Source organism: Trichechus manatus, unplaced genomic scaffold (genome assembly GCF_000243295.1).
Source record: "Trichechus manatus latirostris isolate Lorelei unplaced genomic scaffold, TriManLat1.0 scaffold00030, whole genome shotgun sequence".
Taxonomy (NCBI): Eukaryota; Metazoa; Chordata; class Mammalia; order Sirenia; family Trichechidae; genus Trichechus; species Trichechus manatus.
In genome coordinates, this window is record NW_004443966.1 from 4,803,156 (window position 1) to 4,826,933 (window position 23,778).

At 44.1% G+C, this 23,778-nt stretch overlaps 1 protein-coding gene across 1 annotated transcript in view; it reads right to left on the reverse strand.

The window, feature by feature from the left end:
- Positions 1-23,778, reverse strand: part of MYO1E (myosin IE) — a 209,863-nt gene that overhangs the window by 24,738 nt on the left and 161,347 nt on the right. The window contains exons 19-23 of the mRNA XM_023729854.1: positions 18,281-18,425; positions 13,794-13,908; positions 13,411-13,580; positions 11,923-12,068; positions 1,577-1,723 (exon numbers count right to left, since the gene is read on the reverse strand). Coding sequence (XP_023585622.1) covers positions 1,577-1,723; positions 11,923-12,068; positions 13,411-13,580; positions 13,794-13,908; positions 18,281-18,425 — 723 coding nt within the window. The remainder of the gene's footprint in view (positions 1-1,576; positions 1,724-11,922; positions 12,069-13,410; positions 13,581-13,793; positions 13,909-18,280; positions 18,426-23,778) is intronic.

Below are 23,778 nucleotides of genomic sequence, written 5' to 3' on the forward strand. Positions count from 1 at the left end.
TGAGGCAGACGGGAGAATCTGAACCCGGCCCGGGGCGCCGAGGATGATGGGCAGAGCGTCCCAGGACACGGCTTGGCTATAGGCGAGCCCACCGGACCATGGGAAGAAACACCTGGGGTCCGGTCCTGTGAGAAACCAGCCCCATCAATGGTGCCATGTCACGCCCTGGTGACACCCACGCAGGTGGCTTCAGGTGGGGCTGCCCAGGGGACAGAAGGAAGGGGAGAATTTCCCGGGCACACCTGCTGTGCTGTGTTCTTGTGCCTCTCTGTTCTCCCTGGGTCTGTGTGGAAGACTGAGATGCCAGACACAGAACAGCTGAAGACTCCTTAGCATAAAATATCAATGCTAATTAACTAGGTTCCAATGAATTAAGGCCGGGGGAAAAGACAAACAATGGGAACCAAAACCCAGATAGGAGGGAGGTTTACACACAATTCCAAAACTCCCACCCAGTTTTCATATTTCCATATTGCCCATATGCCTTGTTGTTGGGTGCCATCAAGTTGATTTCAACTCATAACCACCCTATATGACAGAGTAGAACTTCCCCATAGGGTTTCCTAGACGAAATCTTCATGGGAGCAGATCGCCAAGTCTTTTCTACTGAGGAGCCGCTGATGGGTTCGTACTGCCGACCTTTCAGTTAGCAGCTAAGCACTTAACCACTGCGCCACCAGGGTTCTTTCCCACATACTTACATAATGCAATTCTGAATTTTTTAACTTAAACACTTTTTCATGGGGTAAGACAGGAAAAGATAACTTTAAGTAACTGCATATTATTCTATCAAGTGTCTATCATATTTTTCCTGTACTCCCTTACCACAAATTCCCGGAAATAAATAATGGCACCTGGGATCAAGGGCCATGTTGCTCTTAGGAAAGGCTGTGATGGGTTCACATACCCACCAGTGTCTACGTCACTGCAATCATAGAAGCATTAGTTAGAGCAGGCATCCTTCATGTGGAACTAAGGCTTTGTCTAGGCTTCATTCCTGTGAGTTGGGAGAGACGGCGGGTATCCCACTTTACAGATAAGGACATTTAAGAAGAAAAGTTAATAACTTGTACTCATCAAGTATGAGATTAGAAACTCAACAGCAGGCCAGTGTCTGGTCTATTAGACCACGTTGCCAAAGCAAATGAAGGGGAGCTGACAGACAAGACACTGGTCGTCAGCAGCCGAGTCCCCAAATGTTCTGCACTGATTTCTCCGTCACTTTCTTCTGCTTCCAACGTGACTCTTATCTCGAGGCTGTCCTAAATACAAGGCTTTGATTGGTGATATACAAAATCTGCCTTTCCCTGCCTCACTCTGGTGATCTTTGTCCAAATGATAAAAGGTATCATTCTATGGAGTCATTAGTTCACAGAATCGCAAAAGTGACCTGTTCAAAGTCTGTGACAACTATCTGGATGTTCCCACTGGGGAAGTTGAGGCACCCAGAGCTGAAGCCACTGGAGCCAGACAGGCCCTGCCCGCAGGTCTCCCCTCCTCCCAGGCCCGGACCTTGGGCTGAGCACAAGCTCCTTTTAGTTGTATTTAGAAGTTTGGGGCCCAGATCTCAACTTACGTATTGCTGAATTTCAGAGGTAGTTGCTTCTGGGTTTTTTCCTCATAACGCTTTGCTAAGAGGCTTAAGAATTCCGTTTTGAAGACAGATTCAAGCAAACTGTCATACTCTTGCTCGTGGAGAATAAAAATGTCATCCTGCATAGTACTGTGAAGAGATTGAACAGACTCGGTGAGAGTCTAAACAAACTTTTGTTTATTCCCTTATTTTTAACTCATTTTTTACCTTGTAAGACAGTACTAGATTTCATACAGTCTTTCTCTCTGTAATAATTAACACACGACAATTTAACCAAAAACCACTGCTGTCGAGTCGATTCCAACTCATAGCGACCCTATACGACAGAGAACTACCCTGTAGGGTTTCCAAGGCTATAAATCTTTACTGAAGCAGACCGCCACGTCTTTCTCCCGTGGAGCGGCTGGAAGGTTCAAACCACTGCTGTTTTGGTTAGCAGCTGAGTGCTTAACCTCTGCTCCACCAGGGTTCCTTAAACACGAAAACAGTCAATTAACATATAACAGAATTGCTGAAATCTGTTTTCGAGAGCAGTTCACAGTCTATCAAAAGCATAATTCTACAGGATTTTTAACACCAAAAATTTAAGGACCATTTAGTCTATATAAAAAAGGAATCCATTTTCAAATTCAATCTCCATGTTCTTAAGATCATAAAATACATCAGAAATTAAGACTCGAAATCCAGAAAGTCATAAATAGGATGCGGCTGAAAAGGAACAATTTTCTAGAAAGTCTCCAGTTAATAGAATTTACGACACGGTTGTAGCTATTGTGATAAATTCTAACTTGAAGAGCTGTAAGCTCGGTTATCAAATGCGAAGCCAACATCCTGGCATTCGTGTGCGTTTATTAGGAGCCTGCCGCCATATCACGTTCTGCTTATACTTTGTGCCAGGTGCTGCGAGACCGTACAGATGCATCCAAGTCCAGAGATACACAGCACGGCTGTGCGAACAGCAGCAAGCACCCGTCATCACCTTCCAGCTGATGAATTTCATGGGACAAGGAAAGAACACACCTTTGCAGGAACTGCATATTTAGACAGGGTGGGAGAGTGTGAGGGGCTGGAGGGGGGTTAGAGGAGAGAAGCAGAGAAAAAGCCAGTCCCGGGGCAATGCTTAGTGGTAGGCGGAGATGGACTAGACTCGGTTCTGTCTCCAGGCCTGGCTAGACCTGGGGAAGCTACAGCACACATATATCTGAGAGCTGCTCTCCCTAGCTCAGCGAGGCTACCACCCCAAAGGCTTCATGTTATACACGTTTCCAATGACCTCCAAGTACCTCTGTCAAAGACCAAGGTAGGCCTCGAGAGGATGACGTTAATAGGGACTTTCCCAAATAAATAAATAAATAAATAAATAAATAAATAAATAAATAAATAAATAAATAAAACCCGTTGCCGTCGAGTCGATTCTGGCACATGGTATTAAAAATAAATAAGTGATCACCCAAGAAGAAAAAAGCCAATGGGCTGGGAGGTTCCCTGTAAAAAGGCAAGTTAGTGTTAGGCTGAATACAGAGCCTAAGGCAAATAGAAATGAAAGCTGCTGGTGGGGTGGGGGACACTGAAGCTCGGGAGCACAGGACAGATACAGACTCCAGCCTGGAGAAGAAACTGGGGCTAAGGTGTATACCGAAAGTAACTCCAGACCAAGAGGTTGTGAATGGGCATTCTTGCAATTACAAGTCTCCCCCATGCCCTAAGCAAAGAAATAAAGTAAATAAATACATGAACCTACTTCAATGAATTAACCAGGGTAACATGTGAATCTCTCAAACTGCAGGAAAGGTCAAAGAGATGGTTCTTTTAGCAACCAGAGCTGAGCTGCATCGCCCAGGAGCTGTGATCTCTTCGAGGGGGTCCTGGTACCCCTGCACCAGCAGGATTACTGTGGTCAGGGGCAGATTACCCAATAAGCCAGGTATGCACGGCCTTACAGTAAGCAAGGTACACAAGGGCTTAATTGTGCTTACTTACTAATCCGTAGGGCACCATTTCACATGGGTTTCACCACATCTTTGATGTAGTAAAAAACAGGTGAAATGGTGCCTTACAGATTAATAAGTAAGCACAAGTAAGCTGGTGCATACCTGGCTTATTGGGTAATCCGTCCCTGACTGTGGCTGTGACAAAGCCTGAGGGGCGATACAAGCGGGGCCCGTGGAGGACTGGGGTTTGGAGAGAATCTCTGATATCGAGGATTCATCCTCTGTGTATAATCTGATACATTCAAACTGTAGCTCCTGTGGTCTCTTTGTCTAGTCCTATGAATATGACAAGGTCAGGGCCACGGGTCCTCCCTAGGCTGGCTTGTCAGAAATCTCTGCCGTCTCCCTAGGGACTGGGCTGAGGCAAGGAGCTAACGATCGGCAGCTGACTAAGCAAGTAGCTGTCGCTGCAGCCTCTCTCCCTGAAACCTCAGCATCTCTGTTTTCCTGCAGGAATCCACGGGAGAGGAAAGGTCTAATGCAGAACCGTAGCACAACTGGAATGTGAAAGCACAAAATGGCGGCACGTACAAACCACAGTGAAAGACTGGAGCAAACTAGAGATACCAGCGTTAGGGGAGTGGAGCTTGGCCTTCCACGGCCTGTTTACTCAGGAATATTCTTATGTCAGACAGTCCTCCTTGGAGGTGCAGTCAGAATGCTTTATGGACATTTTTTGAGGAATAATGGCCATTTGGGTGGCGCACTCACTCATTATTATTATGTCAAGAGTTTGTTTTCAAACATCCCTCCATCACGGCCATGCTTCCTGCCTGCTGATAGCTGGGATACAGGTCTTGCTGTTGTGATGAAGACTGACTAATGGCAATTTAAACAACATAGTGTTTTTACCTGTCACTCAACAGCACGTGCAAAAGCAATTCAGGATCAACATGTCAGTTCTAGAGTGCCTGGAAGCCAGGCACCTACTCCTTCCCTTTAAAGGCATGACCTGGAATTCGTTCAATCACTTCTGCTCATAGCCCATTGGCCAGAACATTGTCACATGGTACACTTGTACTTACTGCTTGTACCAAGGAGGCCTGGGGAATGTAGTTTTTGGTTAAGCAGCAGCTACGTATAGAGACCAGGTATTGGGGGAGAGCCCACAATCTCCACTCTACCTGTCTTACTCCAAACTTTTCCAAAACTAGAGATCTTTTCCAAAAGGTTGAGAATTCCAAAAGGTCGGTCACAAAACTACTATAATCTTCCTGTTTCTGGTTAGATGAAAACCCTTGAAATTGTCTTAACCACTTTAACTAGCAAATTCAAAAATCCAAACAGCACTATGTAAAAGCTGCAATGGTAAAATAATAAGCATCACTTTTGGGGTGTGTGGGGTGAGGAACCCTCGAATCTCCTTTCTGTTTTAGTTGCTTTGACATGTCTGCACATGTCTGGTTGCCTGGCTGCACTTTAGGCAGGATGGTGATTATGCAACGGGGTTAAATGAACCCAACCCAAGTCACCTTGGTTGGTTTAATGTGCTTAGATTCACTGAGTTTCACGACCATAAAGAAAAAAAGCAAGCAAGCCAAAAACTTCAAGGTCAATTATCAGCACGAGTCAGGAAATAGGAAAAGATGTGTTTGGACACTTTGACTTCAACCATCAAATTCAAAATCCCTCCCTCAGTGACCCAGGCCTGAGAGTTAGTGAAATCATCTTCACTTGGCCAAAGTCTCAGCTTATTCTCCTCTCCTCAGCCCATGCTCCTAGACCTGAAAACAAAGCTTCTATGTTTATTTATTCTAAAAAGTCAGACTCATCTTTGGACTTCACCCATCTTACTCATATGCTCAAGCTGTAATTCCTTACTCATGGTTGATGCTGTACCCTTTGCAGACAGATCCTTTACTAGTCCTTGGTTTGGCTCTGTGCTTATTTTTTCTTTCCCCATCTTTGTGGTCTATGGCTGTATTGCCAACAACACTAGAAAATCTTGTTTTACTCCCTTAACCGATATCTTCTTCACAAAAATCTTAGTTACTGTCTTAGTTATCTAGTGCTGCTATAGCAGAAATACCACAAGTGGGTGGCTTTAACAAACAGAAATTTATTCTCTCACAGTTTAGGAGGCTGTTGTTGTTAGGTGCTGTCGAGTCAGTTCTGACTCATAGTGACCCTATGAACAACAGAACGAAACACTGCCTGGTCCTGCACCATCCTCACAGTTGTTATGCTTGAGCCCATTGTTGCAGCCACTGTGTCAATCCATCTCGTTGAGGGTCTTCCTCTTTTTTGCTGACCCTCTACCAAGCATGATGTCCTTCTCCAGGGACTGATCCCTCTTGATAACACGTCCAAAGTATATGAGACATAGTCTTGCCATCCTTGCTTCTAAGGAACATTCTGGTTGTACTTCTGTCAAGACAGATTTGTTCATTCTTTTGGCAGTCCATGGTATATTCAATATTCTTTGCCAACACCACAATGCAAAGGTGTCAGTTCTTCGATCTTCCTTATTCATTGTCCAGCTTTTGCATGCATTAGGAGGCTAGAAGTCTGAACTCAAGAGTGCTGGCTCTAGGGGAAGGCTTTCTCTCTCTGTTGGCTCTGGAGGAAGGTCCTTGTCTCTTCAGCTTCTCCTTCTTGGTTCCTTGGAGATCTCCATGTGTCTTAGCAGCTATCTTCCCCCATCTCTCTCTGTCTGTCTCTGCTTACTTGCTTAATCACTTTAATATCTCAAAATACACCCTATACCAATCCTGCCTCATTAACAGAACAAACACAACCCATTCTCAAATAGGATTATAACCACAGGCATAGAGGTTAAGATTTACAACACATATTTTTTGGGGACATAAATTCAATCCATAACAGCTACAAAAAAATTCAGTAAAGTCCTAATGGTTTTTTTTAAAAGCTGAAAAAGCAACTTCCAAAGACAGCCCTGTCTTTATTTAAGCCTTTATAAAATGTTCTTCCTATGCTCCTTGTAGTAAACTGGAAAATACAGAGGAGAATAAAGAAAAAAATAAAACTCACCCAGAATCCCATCACTCAGAGAAACCAGTGGCACCTTTAGATCCTTGTTAATTTCTCTGAGAAAGCTTCAGGGGTGGTGTGCCCTCCTCGAAGAAGCCTCCCCTGACCCCCCAGGTGAAAGGGGACTCCCCCCTCTTTGGTGTCCCGGGAGTATCCTCTATGTAACTCTCTGAACACCTGTAACAGTGTGGCGCATGTTTACTTGGGTGTCTGCTCCCCATTCCAGAATGGGAGGGGGCGCCTTGAGGCAGTGACACAGGTCACTCACTCTGGATCCTGCATCTGACTTGTCATCATCTGACCTCCGGTTCTTGGGACCTGAGCCAATGCCTGATCTTGGGATTCGTCAGCCTCCCCAGCCTGTGAGCTAGCAGCCTGCTGTGTTACTGGTCAATCTCAGGTTCGTCAACCCCTGCAACCCGTGAGCCAGCAGCCTGCTGTCTGACCTGCCAAACTTGTGATTCATTGGCCTCCACAGCCTATGAGCCAGCAGCCTGCTGTCTGACCTGCCGATCTTGGGTTCATCAGCTTCTGCAGCTACGCGAGTCAGGAGAAGCCTCCAACCTGATGCCTGGCCCTTGGACTTGGGACTTGCCAGCCTCCGCAACCACGTGAACCAGTTCCTTGAGATAAATCTCTCTCTCTCTCTCTCTATATATATATATACATGCTTCACTGGTTTTGCTTCTCTAGAGAACCCTGCCTAAGACACAGGACCTGATGCAGGTACAGGTTCAGTGCAACAATGTTGACAACTTCCAGATTCCCTAAGCCTAATGCCACAGCAGGTAAAGATTTCAGTAACACTTCAGGTCAGACAAAGAGGCAGCAAAGTGGGCTGTTCTTATTGCCAGAAGGTTTAATTCATCTAGGCAATGAAATATTCTAGGCAAGAATGTTGTGCGGGGAAGCTGGGGCCTCAGTCTAAAGCACTTTTGTTGTTGTGTGCTGCCAAGTTGATTGCAACTCATAGCAATCTTATATGACGGAGTAAAAATGCCCCATAGGGTTTCCTAGGCTATAATCCTTACAGAAGCAGATCACCAGGTCTTTTCTCCTGTGGAGCGGCTGGTGGGTTCGAATGGCCAACCTTTCGGTTAGCAGCCAGCGCTTAACCATCGAGCCACCAGGGCTGCTTAAAGTACCTTTAGTACTTTTTAAAGTTGCTTTTCCAATTACATGTAGGTATTGGAAAACCTACTGACTCAGACATGCAGACAGGTAACTTTTGGTCTTAGGCCTTCTGGTGGTCAGCTACCGGAATGAGAGGGAATATTAGAAGCCCCATCAGAGAGAGCCCCAAATACGTGATTTCATGGCAACAATCTCATCACCTACAACAGGAAGGCAAAGAACACTTTGCAGCCACTCTGCTGGCACCTGGAATTTTTCAAATAAGAGTAAGCCCAGGTCAGTGCTTAGACAAGACGCAGATCTTCAAGGATGCTTCAAAAATGGATTCATAGCCCTCTATCAGCAGACACCCCAAGCCTCAGAAATCCGATGTCTGAACTATAATGTTAATACAAGACCTACTGATAACCCTGATTCTCACCAAGTCTCCAGTGAAGCCAGGGGTACAGGAATCAGTGTACAGGTCTAACTTTCATTTAGACAAGAATTTTTCCTGTTCAAAGTATCCTAGAATTCCTTGAGCAACTGCAGCCTTCTGAGCCATTGGCCATAATTCTATCTGCTGTGATCCTATTTTTTTCTTGCAAATTTGAATTTTTAAAAATTTCAACTATAATTCAACTAGATCTATTTCAGTATATTTATAAAAGATAAAGGCTTCTAAAAATATAATGTCTGCCAGAGGATTAAAAACACTTTTTATTATGGAAAATTTCAAATACGTAAAAAAGTATAGAGAATAGTAAAAAGAACCTCCACATGTCAGGAGGTTTTAACAATTACCAACCCACGGACAATCCCATTTATCTACACCTCTACTTCCCTGCTTCCACACTAGTTATTTTAAAGCAATGTACAGACATTATATTACTTTATCTTTAAATATTTCAATGTGTTATTTCTTAAAGATAGAGACTCTTCAAATACCAATAACAACAATATATATCATCAGACCTGAAGAATAAATAAGAAATCCTTAACATCAAGTATTTAGTCATGTTCCCATTTCCCGAATCATCTCATAATGGTTTCTTGGCTTTGACGGTAGTTATGAGTGACAGATGGGACTGAAAGATCAAGCTTGCGAGGCACTTTGACAGTCTTAACTATAAGAAGCCATTAGTCAAACCAGTTGCTGTCAAGTTGATTCCAACTCATGGCAACCCCATTTGTGTCAGAGTAGAACTGTGTTCCACAGGGTTTTCAATGGCTGATCTTTGGGAAGTAAATTGGTAGGGCTTTCTTCTGAGGTGCCTCTGGGTGGACTTGAACCTCCAACTTTTAGGTTAGCAGCTGAGTGAACCACCCAGGGACTCCAAGAAACCATCAGCTGACATAATTCTAGCTCATAGTAAACTGGTAAGTCCCAAAAATTCTTCAAAACACATAGAGATGTTAGAAGTACGAGATGACTGTTAAATCTTTCTTTATACCATGACTGAAGTATTTTGTTAAAATATCCACAAACACACACACACACACACACACACACGTTCCTTGGTCTTTTATCACACTCAGCTTCTACTCTGGGTTCGATTCTGCACAAACCACTGTCCCTCTGGCTCCTTCCCTAATGTGGTCCCTGATTCCTGGCCTAATCCACTGTACACAGGACAGAATGGGGCGGCATTAGTCTTGCTAAGTGTGAGGCTCCAGTAGCTGCAACATGCAAAATCACAAGTTAAAATGACTCAGGCTCTTCCCCCCCCACCCCCTTTCAAGCTAGAACTACTTTTAAGCCAAGTACCTCATTTTATCACATCTTCTAAAAAGGAAAGGCCAGAAGGAAGTAAGCTGCCAGGTTATGAATATTAAAGATGAAGGATAAAAATAAGCTAGTTTTACCATTAGACTCTGTACCCTAGAGGCTGTGAGAAGAGGAAGAAAAGAAATCTGAGTGTGAACAACCAGGTCCTGATAAGCCGGAAGGGCTAGATCAACAATACCGTAAGCGTCAAGGTGTTTTGTACAAATGTAAATACATCATGATTTTTATGGTCATCATGAGCCTTCTGTTGGTGCTATAAGAACAGCAATTCTTGAGTGGTCCGGGGGACTGAGGACAGACCAGGCAATAATGATAGCAAGGACAACGACCACTCTCGCAGTAAAGACCACATGTGCCTTGAAGCTATGATTCCCTGGTCTGTAGCCACAGCTACTGGCAAGCGTACACAGCACAGTTCAACCAACCCAGCTTAACCTAGGTCACCATGCAAGGAAAAAGAAGATAAAAAAGTGTCATAATTAAATTGTGTCCCCCCAAAATATCTGTCAACTTGGCTAGGCCATGACTCCCAGGATTGTTGATTATCCACTGTTTTGTCAACTGATGTGATTTTCCTCCGTGTTGTAAATCCTATCTCTGTGATCTTGAGATGGGATTAGTGGCAGTTATGTTAATGAGGCAGGACTCAATCTACAAGATTAGGTTGTGTCTTAAACCAATCTCTTTTGAGATGTAAAAGAGAGAAGCAAGCAGAGAGACATGGGGGACCTCATACAACCAAGAAACAAGAGCCAGGGGAATAGAACATCCTTTGGACCCAGGGTCCCTGCGCTGAGAAGCTCCTCAACTGGGGAAGATTGATGACAAGGACCTTCCCCCAGAGCTGACAGAGAGAGAAGGCCTTCCTCTGGAGCTGGCACCTTGAATTCTAGCCTCCTAGACAGTGAGAGAATAAATTTCTCTTTGTTAAAGCCATCTACCTGTGGTATTTTTGTTACAGCAGCACTAGATGACTAAGACAAAAAGTTTCTTGTAGGCTTCCTTGGAACACCGGGAGCAGCAGCCTGTGGACCTTCAGGGCCCAGCCAACCCAGGAAGATTGTGGCCAGCAGACTGCCCCAATCTAGCTGTGACATGGGCCAGTGGACACAGTGCTTAGAGAGACCCTCTCAAAAGCAGACAGCACCGGGAGCTTTTCCTGAAATCAATAGCACGGAGACCTATCTGAAAAAAGGATACCTGTGGATTCATTTGCTTAGGAATTTCCCTGCACCTTGAGCTGGCATGTTTTAAACACGTACCCCCACTGCACCACCTAGCCCTTTATCCAGCAAAATTAGAACAGATACAGTCAGAAACTGTAGTGACACAGGCAAGAAAGGACACTACTCGAAGTCTGCTTTGGATTATCACACTGGGGACCACATTGGGGCCAGGATTTCCCACCTGGTGGGTCAAATGCCTGAGCACACAAAACCCCTTTTTTCCCCTTAGCATGGCTGTTTTGTGTTCTGTGCGGAATAAGGGTTTAGAGAGGTGTTCCAATTCCAGGATGCGTTCAGTACACCACTTTTTAATGCGATGGCTGCCCAAAGCTTTCCCCGGCAAAGGCAATGACAGCCTTACAGGGAGCAGGGCCATAACTCAAGGAAGAAGCCACCGGGCTCCAGGGGGGCTTCCTTCCTTCCTCTTTCTTAGTCTTCTGTGGACTGGGAGGCATTTCCTCTTAGAGGGAACTTAGTCTGAGAGTTCTTAGCAGGTGAGGATTTGGGGAAGTCTCCTTATGCACAGGAGTCTCTCTGCCAAAAGAAAGGCAGATGCTGACAGGAGGAGCAAGGGACCCTGCCTGAGACCTTGCAGAAGGAGCCAAGGCTTCCAATTGCCTGTGAACCTGGATCCAAATGGGACACTTGGCAATGACTCCAGGACTACACATTATGAAGACCAATTTGCATTTCCTCCTGTGTATGCACAGACAGAAAGAACCCTAAGGAGCCTCCAAGAAACTTTCTTTCCAGGACAATCTGAGGTCACAGCAAATTGAAGTGGACAGCCCCAAAGGCCACCACTGCTTAAGGAATTTTGCTGGTGAAATGAGTCAAGTTTTCAAACTGGGTGAGGTGGGACAGGGAACAGGGCTCTGGACCCGCAGCGTTGCTTCAGTAAGACCAGTTCTATTCCAATTTGTTCCACATATTAGGATTATTTCTAAAGTTTTGTGGGAACAAAGGATCTGAGTATCCCTTGATTAGAGGAGATGGCCAGAAGGCGGCTTTCTTGTTATCTTATTCCTGTCGTATGAGGACTCCCTGGGACTTACGAAGTTCAGGTCTCCTTGGGGAGGAAGGGAAAATTCAGTGCTCTTCAGCACACTTTTATCAACGGGGAGCCCAGCCAGGCCTTCCTCCTGGCTTTGTGTGGAACGGCAATGGTGATGGTGAGGAGAGATGGGGTACCCCTGCCTCCCACCCCTCGCCACTCACCTGAGGGACACGGACAAGATCCTCTCCATCTCGATCTTCCGCTTCAGCACTTCTTTCACAAGGCCTTTGTCTGGGCCCTGTTTGACCTTTTCTCGTCCAATTAAGTACAAGCACTTTGGGGTAAGAAGCAAGTCTCGCTTTACACCCTGTAACGAGAGGTGCTTTAGAAGGTGGATAGACATGTTCAAAGTGACAACTATCTACACAGTGGGTGACTGTTATCAGGAAGAGGGAAGATACCTTGGGCAGCAAAGCTTCACTACCCCTGAGATGACAATGGGATTTATCATCTAACCCAAGTCATTTGAGAGTGATGGGGGCAGTGTTCATGGTTATTTGGTCGACACATATGAAATTGCTATTTGACTACTCCTCTTGACTTCTAAAAATGGCACATTATATGGTTCTACCTGAGGCATTAGGACAACAGGTGGAAATGGGACTGTCCCCGGCAAACCGACGCATGATGATGACCCTATCAGTTATCTGCTAGAGCACGTTTCTCAAACAGGATCCCTCAAGTGTCTGTATATATTTTCTTGGGAGTCCATGAAATCTTTTTTCTTTAGAATTGATATATTTTCATTTCACAGACATACTTTGGACCATCTGGGAGACTCCCTTTAACTGAGCACGGCTGACCTGAGCAGCCACATTTGCATTCAAAGCCTGTACCATATTCAGGTTGCAAGGAATAATCTGGTTTCAGCAAAACACCATCCTTCTTGTTAAAGTCACACTGTTATTTATTTCATTATTTTTCTGGTAAAAAAAAAAAAAGATCTTAATGTGTCCATGAGCTAAGGGGCTTCAGATTTCACTATCAGGACCATCATTCTATCAGGCAAAATAGAGTTTAAAAGAAGAGATAAGAAATAAGCTGTTTATCCAGTGGCTAATGAATAAAGCCTTACTCAGTCATTCACACAGGGAAGATGAGCGAGAACACTTTGCAATACTGCTTGATGATTCTAAAGATATTCTGGATCCTTTGACCCAGCAATTCTACTCCTACCAGGTTATTCTGAAAACGTTAGGAGACAAGATGCACAAAGATGCGTGCGAAAGGCTACTCACTGCAGTTATGATGGTGGAAAAACAAACACTAAGAAGTGATTAATGAGAAATTGGTTAAGAGTAATAAAGCATCTGTTCAATGGAATACTATGCAGCTATGCCAAATAATTTGGATGCATTTATTAATATGGAAAGCTCCCTTTGGCATATTATAAACAGCATGAAATGCATAGCTCATTTTTGTAAAACTAAATCTGTGTGTGTGTACCCGCATACAAGTGGTCTGAAGGATTCATGCAAAATGTTAATGGGGGTTGCCTCTCAGTGAAGTCGCTGTTCTTCTTTCGGCTTACCTGTATTTTCTACAATGAACATGCTCTGCTTTGCTAATTAAAAAAGCAACGTTACATGTTATTTTTTACAAATATGGGATCTGTTTGACAACCTAGGAGGCGGGAGGTCTGCATGTACCTTGAACCTCCGGTCGTACTTGGTGACAGTGTCTGCAAAGTCAATCTTCTCCCTCTTGCCCACAAACTGCTGGAGTTCGGGGTGCTCCTCCATCCCAATGTAATCCCCGAGGAAGTTCCTGTTAATACTGTTTCTCCTTCTCTCCTTCTTGTTCAACAAGAGGTCTGAGGCTGCAATTGCCGAGAGAGTGGAGAAAGGAGAAGGCTCAGTCCCCAAGAGAAGAAGGAAAATACTTAGCGTAGAAATACACATAGAAACTCTAAATGAACGCAAGAGTTTAACACACAACATTATATGCGAACTAAACAAAATCTGTGACTTTATCTAGGCTCAACCTTACTCTTGAGATTCGTTAAATGCAAGAAACAAAATGAATAAAATACCTTCTTCTCTCATTTGGACATATTTTTTCCTGGCCACGAACTTCCTCCATGATTTCTGAATCACTCGAGCATAGCCATCATACTTTCGCTCCCTCATCTCTTCTAGAAGAAATAGCTGCGAGTGTAGAGAAGACAAAGTGAGGGAATTGACAAGATCTAAACATCCCATTAAAAAAAAAAAAAAAAAGAGATACTCAGTTTAGTCAAAGACATACATGGGAAGCAGCTTCTCAGCCTCATGAAAAAATGATTACTATGGCGTGTTCTTTATGATCGCTATACATTTTTCCCTCTTAATAAAAAACATCATGGGAAGTAGCTGAATATGAATGTATTCAGTTGGACCTTAATAATGGTGTCTGCGCTGTCTTGCTCTGGTCTCTGTGACAACCAAATGAGCAACTCAGCATTACTCCCTTATTCCCCACCTTGCTCCAAAGAGGATACGAGGTGGCTACATGACATGGGTTGCTAGAGGCTGTTGCTGTTGCTTGGTGCTGCACATAGTCCCTTAAAAGAATTTTCCAGCTATTGCAGGAGCAGAGCTTGCGCTGCTGTGGCAAGAGGGCTGTCCTACTTTTGGTTCCACAAAAGTATATACTTCCTGCCTCATAGGATTCTTCAAGGAGTCAGTGGAGCAGAGGGTAAGAACCACAGTGATTGGAGCCGGACTTCAGATGGGCTGGGAAAGACTTGGCTTCATTAAGAGGGGCTGGGACTGTTTACGGGCCCACAACAGACTCTGGCAGATCTTGAGGTTCGGGCCATTTTAGGAATTAATACTGACTGCTGCACCCAATCAACCAGGTTCTACAGTAATGATAATGACAGCAAATAGCCGTAACGTATTGAGTGTACACGCTGGATCAGGGATCATTCCAGAAGCCTTACATACATTATTGCATCCAACCCCTCAACAGCTAGATGAGTGATATACTTTTTAAAATTTACTTTATTTATGTTGTGGTTGTTGAGAATATACACAGCAAATCATACGTCAGTTCAACAGTTTCTACGTGTCCAACCCAGAGACCTTGATCACATTCTTCAAGTTGTGCAACCATTGTCACCCTTCTTTTCTGAGTTGTTCCTCCCTCATCAACATAAACTCACTGCCCCCTAAGGGTTCTATCTGATCTCTCAAGTTGCTGTTGTCAATTTGATCCCGTACAGATAGATCTTAAAAGAGCACGATGCTCAAAGTAGACATTTTTTTTTTTACCAGTTAAGTTGAACTATTTTTTTTTTATTTTTTGGTTTTAAGAAGACTTCAGGGGATATTTTTTGGTTTAAGGTTTAAAGATTATCTCAGTGAGCACTATATTTCTGTCATCTCCATTACACAGACGAGAAAACCAGGGCTGAGGCCAAGGGACTAAGACAGGGTGGGGCAGGAATGTCAGCCAAGGTCTCTCAGGCTTGGCCAGGCTCTGCCTCACTTTGTCAAAGTCTTTCTCTGTAAATCTGCATGCGATCTACTCTTACAATGGTGGGAAACTTTTCTTATTCACTTAGGAAGTGGCACACTTGCCTCTCAAAGAAATAAATAAAATGCACCAATAGAAACTCAAAGTGAAGACGATTGGATAGTCATTGCAAAAATGTCCCAGAAGTAAACAAGGGAGTTTGTTTGGAAGGCAGCTGGGCTTGATTTGTTGTCTGCTTATTCATGTCTACACTGGGAACCACATCAACCCCTTCTGCCACTCAGCCTCTCCCCCTTCTCACAGGCCCTGCTCTGCAGAAACAACCTTCCCAAACTCCAAATACCAAGAGAAAGGTCATTTAATTCCACAGCTTCCAATGCTAGAGTACACTAGGAATAAGAAGCATATTTCTGACCCCAAAGTGGAATATGCGGGGTTTAACAACTGGACAAACATTGAAAATCTGAGTGCTGTGGTCGCCTGTTGCAAGAGGACTCCTGGCTGTTGCTTATCTTGTGTACTGCATTTCTGACTAAGTCTTCTTTCCTTCGTCTTTCCCAGAACTATTTTTGGGAGTAACACAGAAAATACACTTGTGACTCATAGAAAGGATGAAGAGGCGACCAAATTCTCAACTTCCTATAGACTATTGCTACAATGAGCTCGGTTTTAGGTTTCTTTCCCCAAAAAAAAAAGCCCTGGGAGTTAGAAACCAGGGAGGCTTAAGAAAAAAGAAAAGGGAAAAAAACAAAAAGCAACCACAGTTAGCAAAACACATGCAAAAACAAACAAACAAAAACCCCAAACTCTTTGGTCCTCAATGTCCATTGTGGGTTCTTAAAGCAAATAGATTATTTTGTATATTCAGCACCTTTACTATGAAAGTTAAGGCAAAGTCACAAGGTAGATTGTAAAAAAAATCCCACAACTTTCGTAAAAGTATTTGCATGTGAGTGCCAGATGTGGCTGGGTGGGTGCTGGGGGGGGGCCTGTGTGGGCATGGGTGTGGGTGGCTGTGTGGGTGTGTGTACAAAGATGGGGAAGAGACAGTCAAGTGGTAGCAATAAAGCAATTAGGAGGAAATCAAGGAAAATGAAAACCAAAAAATACATCTTAATTTTGGAAATAAAATTCCAAAGCTCAACTGGATCATAAAAATATATATATATATATATAGAAAATACTGAGGCTGTTTTAATTATCTGTGAAAATACAGCAAGTTGAAAAGTAGACACGGGCATAAAACAAAGAGGGGAGTTCTGCATTGTCCTGACAAAGCACTCCATCTCATTTTAGAAAGAACAGGAACTGTTCTGTGGGTTGGTTAATGGTGTATGACACAACATTTCCATTTTATATTTGGAAATGAAATGGCTGTGAAGCTATAAATAACTCAAAGTGGAAAACGCTACCACAAACTTTTTATAAATGAGTTCTATTGATGTGTGCCACTTATTTATTTAATAATTGTGATGGTCCATAAAGCCCATCACATCCATTATCTTCTCTGAGTCTCGGGCAGGTCCTACGAGGTGGGCAGGCAACAGCAGCAGCTCATCTCACCAGAGAAAAAAAATCAACTGAGAGGTCAGGATTTGCCCAAAGTCACATGTTTCCATTATCACCAATCCCGCAGGTCCTCAGTCTAATGACTAATTTTGCCAAGTTCACACTGACTCTTGAAATCTTGTGATTGTTAAGGGAACCTCAAGAAATGATGATGCTGAACACTGGTGAAACCAAAAAACCCAACCCCGCTGCCAGCGAGTCCATTCCGACTCCTAGCGACCCTATAGGACAGAGTAAAATAGAACTACTTCATAGGGTTTCCAAGGAGCGCCCTGTGGGTTCAAACTGCCGACCTTTTGGTTAGCAGTGAGTTCCAGCAATTTCTCTGACTTAAAAAGTAGTCTTTACTTTATAGCCCCAGAGCTAACTGGACAGCAGACTTGAGGGCTGTGCTGGATTCCTGCTCCAAGGGAGACCTTCCTATGGCCCATCATGACCACACCGTCACCAGAAACGATCAAGAAGTTTCCTCTAAATGAATCCTTAGAGGTCTAGCAAGTTGGGTAGTTGTAAAACATGCATGCTTGACTGTCTAAATTGTATTCTATATACCGAAGATTTCTCCTTCTTCCTAACCTGTTTCTTCAAGCTCTTCAGAGATATGACCAATTTTTCCTCTCATTTAAGATCACTTAAGATCAAGTATTCCTTAGCAACTCTATCCCTCTCCCCAAAAGCCCTCTCCACGCTCCTGCACGGTCTCCAAAGCACAGTCCTGGAATTCCCACCGCTGGGCTCTGCTTGGCCTTCCAGGAGGAAACCTGGGCTTGTGTGTAATTAGTCTCTTTGGTATCACCCAGATCAGAGTGTGGGCTGCAGAAACCTCCTCCGCGGGACAAAGAACTCCGTTCTTGGCTTAGAAACGCAGTTTGTTGATTGATGCTTTCCTTTATTAAATAACTACTGGGCACCTCGTATGAGCCAGTCTCTGTACTAGGCTGTGGGTATACAAAGGCATACGAAACAGACAAGAGTCCTTTCTCTCCCGAGAGTACTGCCTAGAAGAGCAGAGACAATAAGCAAGAAAAGAAACCATGATCTGATGACATCTATAAATGCTAAGAGCTATGAAGGGGTCTCTGGGTGTTGCAAACTGTTAACTGCGCTGGGCTGCTAACCAAAAGGTTGGCGTTTCAAGTACAGTCAGAGGTGCACTGGAAGAAAGCCCTGTTGATCTCCTTCTAAAAAATCAGCCACTGAAAACCCCCTAGAGCAGTTTTTACTCTGACACACACGAGGTCGCCGTGAGTCAGAATCAACTGGAAGGCAACTGATTTAAGTGCTATGAAGGAGGTGAATGGGCTGGTGACAGACTCTGAGATGGAAGGGGTGCCAGGAACGACTAACTTAGGTTGGGAGGGGAGCGAGTGCCTTTTTTTGAAGAGATGACATTTAAGGCATGAAGGAAGGATGGGAAAAAGAAGTAGCCACGAGTGAGGAGGGGCTGGCGGAGGCCCTGAGGGGAGGGGGCAGCGACGCAGGCACACTCACAGACTCTGGGGCTTTGATGAACACTTTACTCCTCCCCAGCTGGAACTGGTCACTGTCCATGTGGACGGACTGCAGCAGGTGGAGGACACCTTGCTTCTCGTCTCCTCTCCATGATGGCCAGGTGTCTTTGGTCAGAATGGCGTATCTGTGAGGACAAGTAAGGAGAGAAGCAGCAGACTCAGACGGGACCACCTGGTAGGCGACAGGAGCTTTGTTCTAGAGGCACCAGCGCTGATGGGGTACAGGTGATCCATCTACCACTGCTCAAAGGCTTACTCAGGGATGTACCTCAGCGACTGGAAAAATCCTCTGGATCTGGGATGCCCATTACAGAACTGCCTCCTACTCTGACCGTTACCATGTTAACGCCCTAGTGAAAATCCGCTTTCCTTTCTACCACTGTTTAAAAATAGCGTTGCTGAAGGTCACCAACTACACTTCTTTGGCAAAATCAAATGGTCTTTTCTCAATGCTAATTTCCCCCGATTTCTTCAGAGCACATAGCAATTCATGTGAAAGAGTTTCACAAAGCTCCCTACAAGCAGCTGTTTTTGAAATCCTGTCCACCTGGAGTCCTGAGGCCCACAGTGATCTGGTCCCTGGCTACTCTTCAACCTTGTCTCTTCTACTGTCTTGTTGGCTCCCTATGTTCCTGGAAGGCCGGCTTGTTCTTTGTGCACACTAAAACAGATGCCCCCTCGGAGCCTTCCTGATGCTGCTCCCTCCACCAGGAGTGCTGTTTTCCAAACGCCTCCCTTGGCTGGCTTGTACTCAAGGCATCAAGCCTCACCTTCAGGGATACTTCCAGAGAGGTCTCAGAAGACCATCCAATCACAAATTGCACCCCTAACCCCATTATTCTCCAGAAAATACTATTTTTCCCTCACAGCATGTATCATAATTTATAACTATATTCACATTTGTGTTGATTTGGTTGATTTATGCCTCATTTTTGAGGATGAAAGCTCCATGAGAGGGCGCCATGTCTGTGTGGTTCGTAGTTGCACATCCAGCATCTGAACCACGCTTGGCGCACAGTGTGATCCTGAAGAACAAACTGGTTGCTGCCTAGTGGATTCCAACTCACAGCGACTCTATAGGACAGAGCAGAACTGCCCCACAGGATTCCCAAGGAGCACCTGGTGGATTTCAACTGCCAACCTTTTGGTTAGCGGTTGAACTCTTAACCACTACGCCACCAGGGTTTCCGCCCAGTATAATAGCTAACATTAAAGGTTACCATTGCTGGGATGCTCTGTCTGCTCCAGGTGCTATTCTTGGTGCTTTAGATGTATGATCACATTTTATTTTTACAGCAACCAGAGGAGGTGCAGCTTCCCATTTTGCAGAATAGGAAACGAAGGCAAATAGAGACTTGCCCAAGGCTACTTAATGTCAGAGCTGGAATTCGAACCCCAATTTGTCTCTTTAATCACTGCACTACATATAAGCCAAGGATTGGCTTATATGTCAATATTTCTTTTAAAGGTGATAAAGTCCACTATGTTGAAAGGTTTATAATCAGAGGCTGATATAATAGAGGAAAGAAAAGCTCATTCCAAGATGTCAAATACAATAGGTATCAAAGACCTGAGGTGGGAGGGAGGGAGGAAAGGAGGGAGAGAGGGAGGAAGGAAGGAAGGAAGGAAGGGAGGAAGGAAGGGAGGGAGGGAAAATCAGAAGAGGATTATGTGGGCGTGAAGCCTATGTGCCGACACATTTTGAGAAAAGCCAGGGTCCTCTTGGTTCCCAGGAGCTACTACCAGGATTAGATTGACTTCTGGCAGCCCAGCACGTCTGGTGAGAAGAAAGGCTTGGGAAGAGTGGACTGGCCTTGAGGATCCACAGTTCCCTCAGAAGACAGAATCAGATTCACCCATAGCCAATGCTCTCCCACTTGGTATACCTGGTTCATGCCGTCCTTCTCCAGGACACAGTGGAGAGATCAGGCTGCACAAGACAGTGGGGCTACTAATTGGTGCCCAGGATAACTATGGAGAGATGGTAATAGCTACACTTCTTTCGTCAGGCGTTTTCAGTTTAAGTCCCAAATAGGCCAACATTTCACCTCAAGGCCTTGGGGTTGCTATTCTCTTTGCCTGGGTATGCTTCCCTGCCCTTAGACTGGTTAGATCCTGGTTATCTCTCAAATGTTTCCTCCTCAGAGGAAGTGTGGCCAAGTCCTCAGTGACCTCCGGCCACTGGCACGTACGGTTAAGGATGTTTCAGATCCTCAGGACACACAAATGCTGGTAGCCAGGACACTTTCTACCACCTCAAGCTCTCCTGGGCTTCCTAGACTTTCTTCTGTCTTGTCCCTGGCATGGAATACCTTTCCTGAGAGTATCCCTTTTCCACCCTACATTCTGAGGAGCCAGGTCAAAGGAAGAATGCTTGCGAGGACCTGTAAATCTTGCTACAAGAGAAACTATGCCAATCTCTTCATTTATATTGCAATTTTCTTCCTAACGATCAGAATCTATATTTGGACTTCTTTCTTCCAACCACAATAAGGAGTACACGTTCTTAGCTCAAAGAGATGTTTTCTCAAGAATTTAAAGGTATGTTCCCCAGCTGAGACCCAACATGGCTGTCATATCTAACAGCTTTCTAAGACTTTTTAAAGGCATGAAAGTCATACTGTGAAGGTGTCAGAAAAGGATTCATCCACCCGCTGCTTAAAGCAGTACCAGATTTACTTCAAGAGTACATGGCCTACCGGCAGAAGAATTGAGGTGCCTTTTAATTTTTGCTCTCCAATACTCAGTCACAAGGGATAGTTTTGATTAATATCAAGGATTTTCAGACAGGAAATGGACACGCAAAAAAAGTCCTTGCTTCCTATTTTCTAAGCCACCATTATGCTCCAGGTAGTGCCTGTTAGCGTGCCTCTGTTTAGACCTCTGGATTTCCATTCCACGGGCAGAGGTATAATGCATGTACGTGTGGATAGTTGTGCTGGGTGTTAATATACCCCTTTCTTCAGGCTTCTACTCTGTAATTCTCACTTAGCAGCCTTTCTGTAGATACCTAGAAAGCAATGTTATAAATATAGCCCTTTCTCTCAGCCATGGAGAAAATAAAAGTATAAGATGGTTCAATTACTTGTAGGGGATCATGCAATGAGATAGTCAATGGCAGACTCTGGATGAATTCTGCATGACCAGGATCCCAGACTCACATACCTTATGGAAAACGCCATGTTCTGGGGGCGAAATATTATCTGCCCATTGACATGCCTGGCCTTCAAGTCTTTTTGAGTGTTGGACTGTTTGAATACCAGCTTTGAAATATAGCGTGGAAGACTGAAAATGGTTGATTAAATAATAAATTTACTTTCAAACTTTATTTTGTTTATTACCCTCCCAGCGTGTTCAGCCAAGAGAAGTATGACAATAACAAAAAAGCTTGGCTGTAATAAGACAGGTTCATTCATCTCCTCTGGAGGAAAAAATCCCAGTGGGAGAGCTAAGGAGGAAGGCATCCAAGGGTAGAATTATTTCCAGGAAAGCCACTCAATGTAAGGGGCAGAAGAGAAACTCACTAAATGCCTACTCTATGGAAGGCACCACCCTGCATGGCGCCACGGGCTGGTGTGGCACCAAGAGAGGTCTCAACAGTATGCCCAGCGAGGTCACGTCACAGCTCTGTTCAGGAGCTGCAAACAAGTAACACAGCCTTCTCAGGGTGCCTTGGACATGGTAAGGCACAGAGCCTTCCTGCAGGAGTACACGGATGCCCTGCTGTCCCCAGTGCTGTGCAGCTCACAGTATTGCTTATGGAAATCAGCTTTCTTTCTTTCTCTCCTTCCTCCCTTCTTCTCTTTCCTTCTCTCCCCTTCTCCTGCCTTCTTTCCTCTCCCCTCCTTCTTTCCTTTTTTTAATAAAGTGGTAAGAAAGAGGTCTTTCATAATTGGTTTCTCAGAAAAAAAAAAAAAAATCAAATTAGACAAAAACGTCTGATCAGTTTTTAATAGTAATGCCTAAAGAGAAATTTCAAATATGAAATAGAGAATTTTCAAGCACAGGAAAAATATTAAAGAAGGATATAATTATAAACATTTTAGATTGTTGAGTGTGGGTCTTTCTGAACTAGGGAAAGACAGGGAATACTTGCATTCACTATTTTCTGTTTGTAACTTTTTTCTTAACTAAAGAAGAGTATTTTCAAAGAAATGCAGTTTTGCTGAAACTTTAATGATTATCTGTGCCAGTGGTTCTCAACTGACTTTGTCCCCCAGGGGACATCCCACAATGTCGCATAAATTTTTGGTTGTCAAAACTGGGAGGATGCTACTGGTATCTAGTAGGCAGAGGCCAGGGAAGTTGCTAAGCATCCTGCAAGGCACAGGATAACTCCCCCACAACAAATAATTAATTCTCCAGCCCAAAATGTTAACAGTTGAGGCTGAGAAACCCAAAGCCCTTTCTAAACTAGTATTACTGATCCATTTAAGGCAGAGCTTGGTCCTTTATAATTCACCTGTCTGCTCTTCATCAGCACATGCATGCTGTTATAGTGATGCAAGGGCTCTAGAAATTTATTTCCTAAATCCTTCCTTTCATAGAGGCTTGCTCGCACTGTTGGTATAGTGGGCCCTTTAATTCCCAGAGTGGTGTGGGTGAGTTTATTCCTAGTCCAACCAGCCTCCAAAATTACCGGGAACCCTATGTGGAGACGGAGTCAGAGACGCTTTGCTGTAGGGAAATAACCCTCCTGCCCGCCTTTTTAAGGGGTCCTGGTGGCACAGTGGTTAAGCGCTCGGCTGCTAAGCAAAAGGTTGGTGGTTCAAACCACCAGCAGCTCAGCGGGAAAAAGACCTGATGGGTTTCTCGAAAGATTTCAGCCTAGGAAACCCTACGGGGCGGTTCTACTCTGTCCTGTGGGGTCGAGGAATTGACTCGACGGGCACATAACAATGACCTTCCATATCGATGACCACTGGTTCAGCTGTCCTCATCTCAAGACACAAGAAACAACAGCGACCCCAAAGGGAAGACTGTCTTCTTAGAAGGGCTCAGCTTCAAAGAATTAAGCTTCTCTAGAACCTGCTAGTTCTTTCTTACATAAAATTTTAGTTTTTCTTATTGTTGTAAAAATATACGTAACACAACATTTTTCAGGGTCACAATGTAGTGATTATCAGTTAACCATGTTCTGCAACCCTCACCCATAATCGTCCCCAGATTTCCCATCCTCATAAACAGACACTAAAGAAAAACTCACCCTTTCCCCTCCCTCCTGCCCCTGGTAACCACTAATAAACTTTGCTCTCTGTACACTTTGCCTATTCCTGTTATTTCATATTAGTGAGACCAAAAAGTATTTGTCCTTTTGTGATTAACTTATTTCACTGAGCATAAAAAATTTTAATGAAAAAAAATCTTTATATCCTGCCCCTGTATCACACACAAGGAAGATATAATTATTTTCTGAGTGAAATACAAAATACGGTTTTCTTTTCTGAAACAAAATTAAACAGATGTAGAAAAATACAA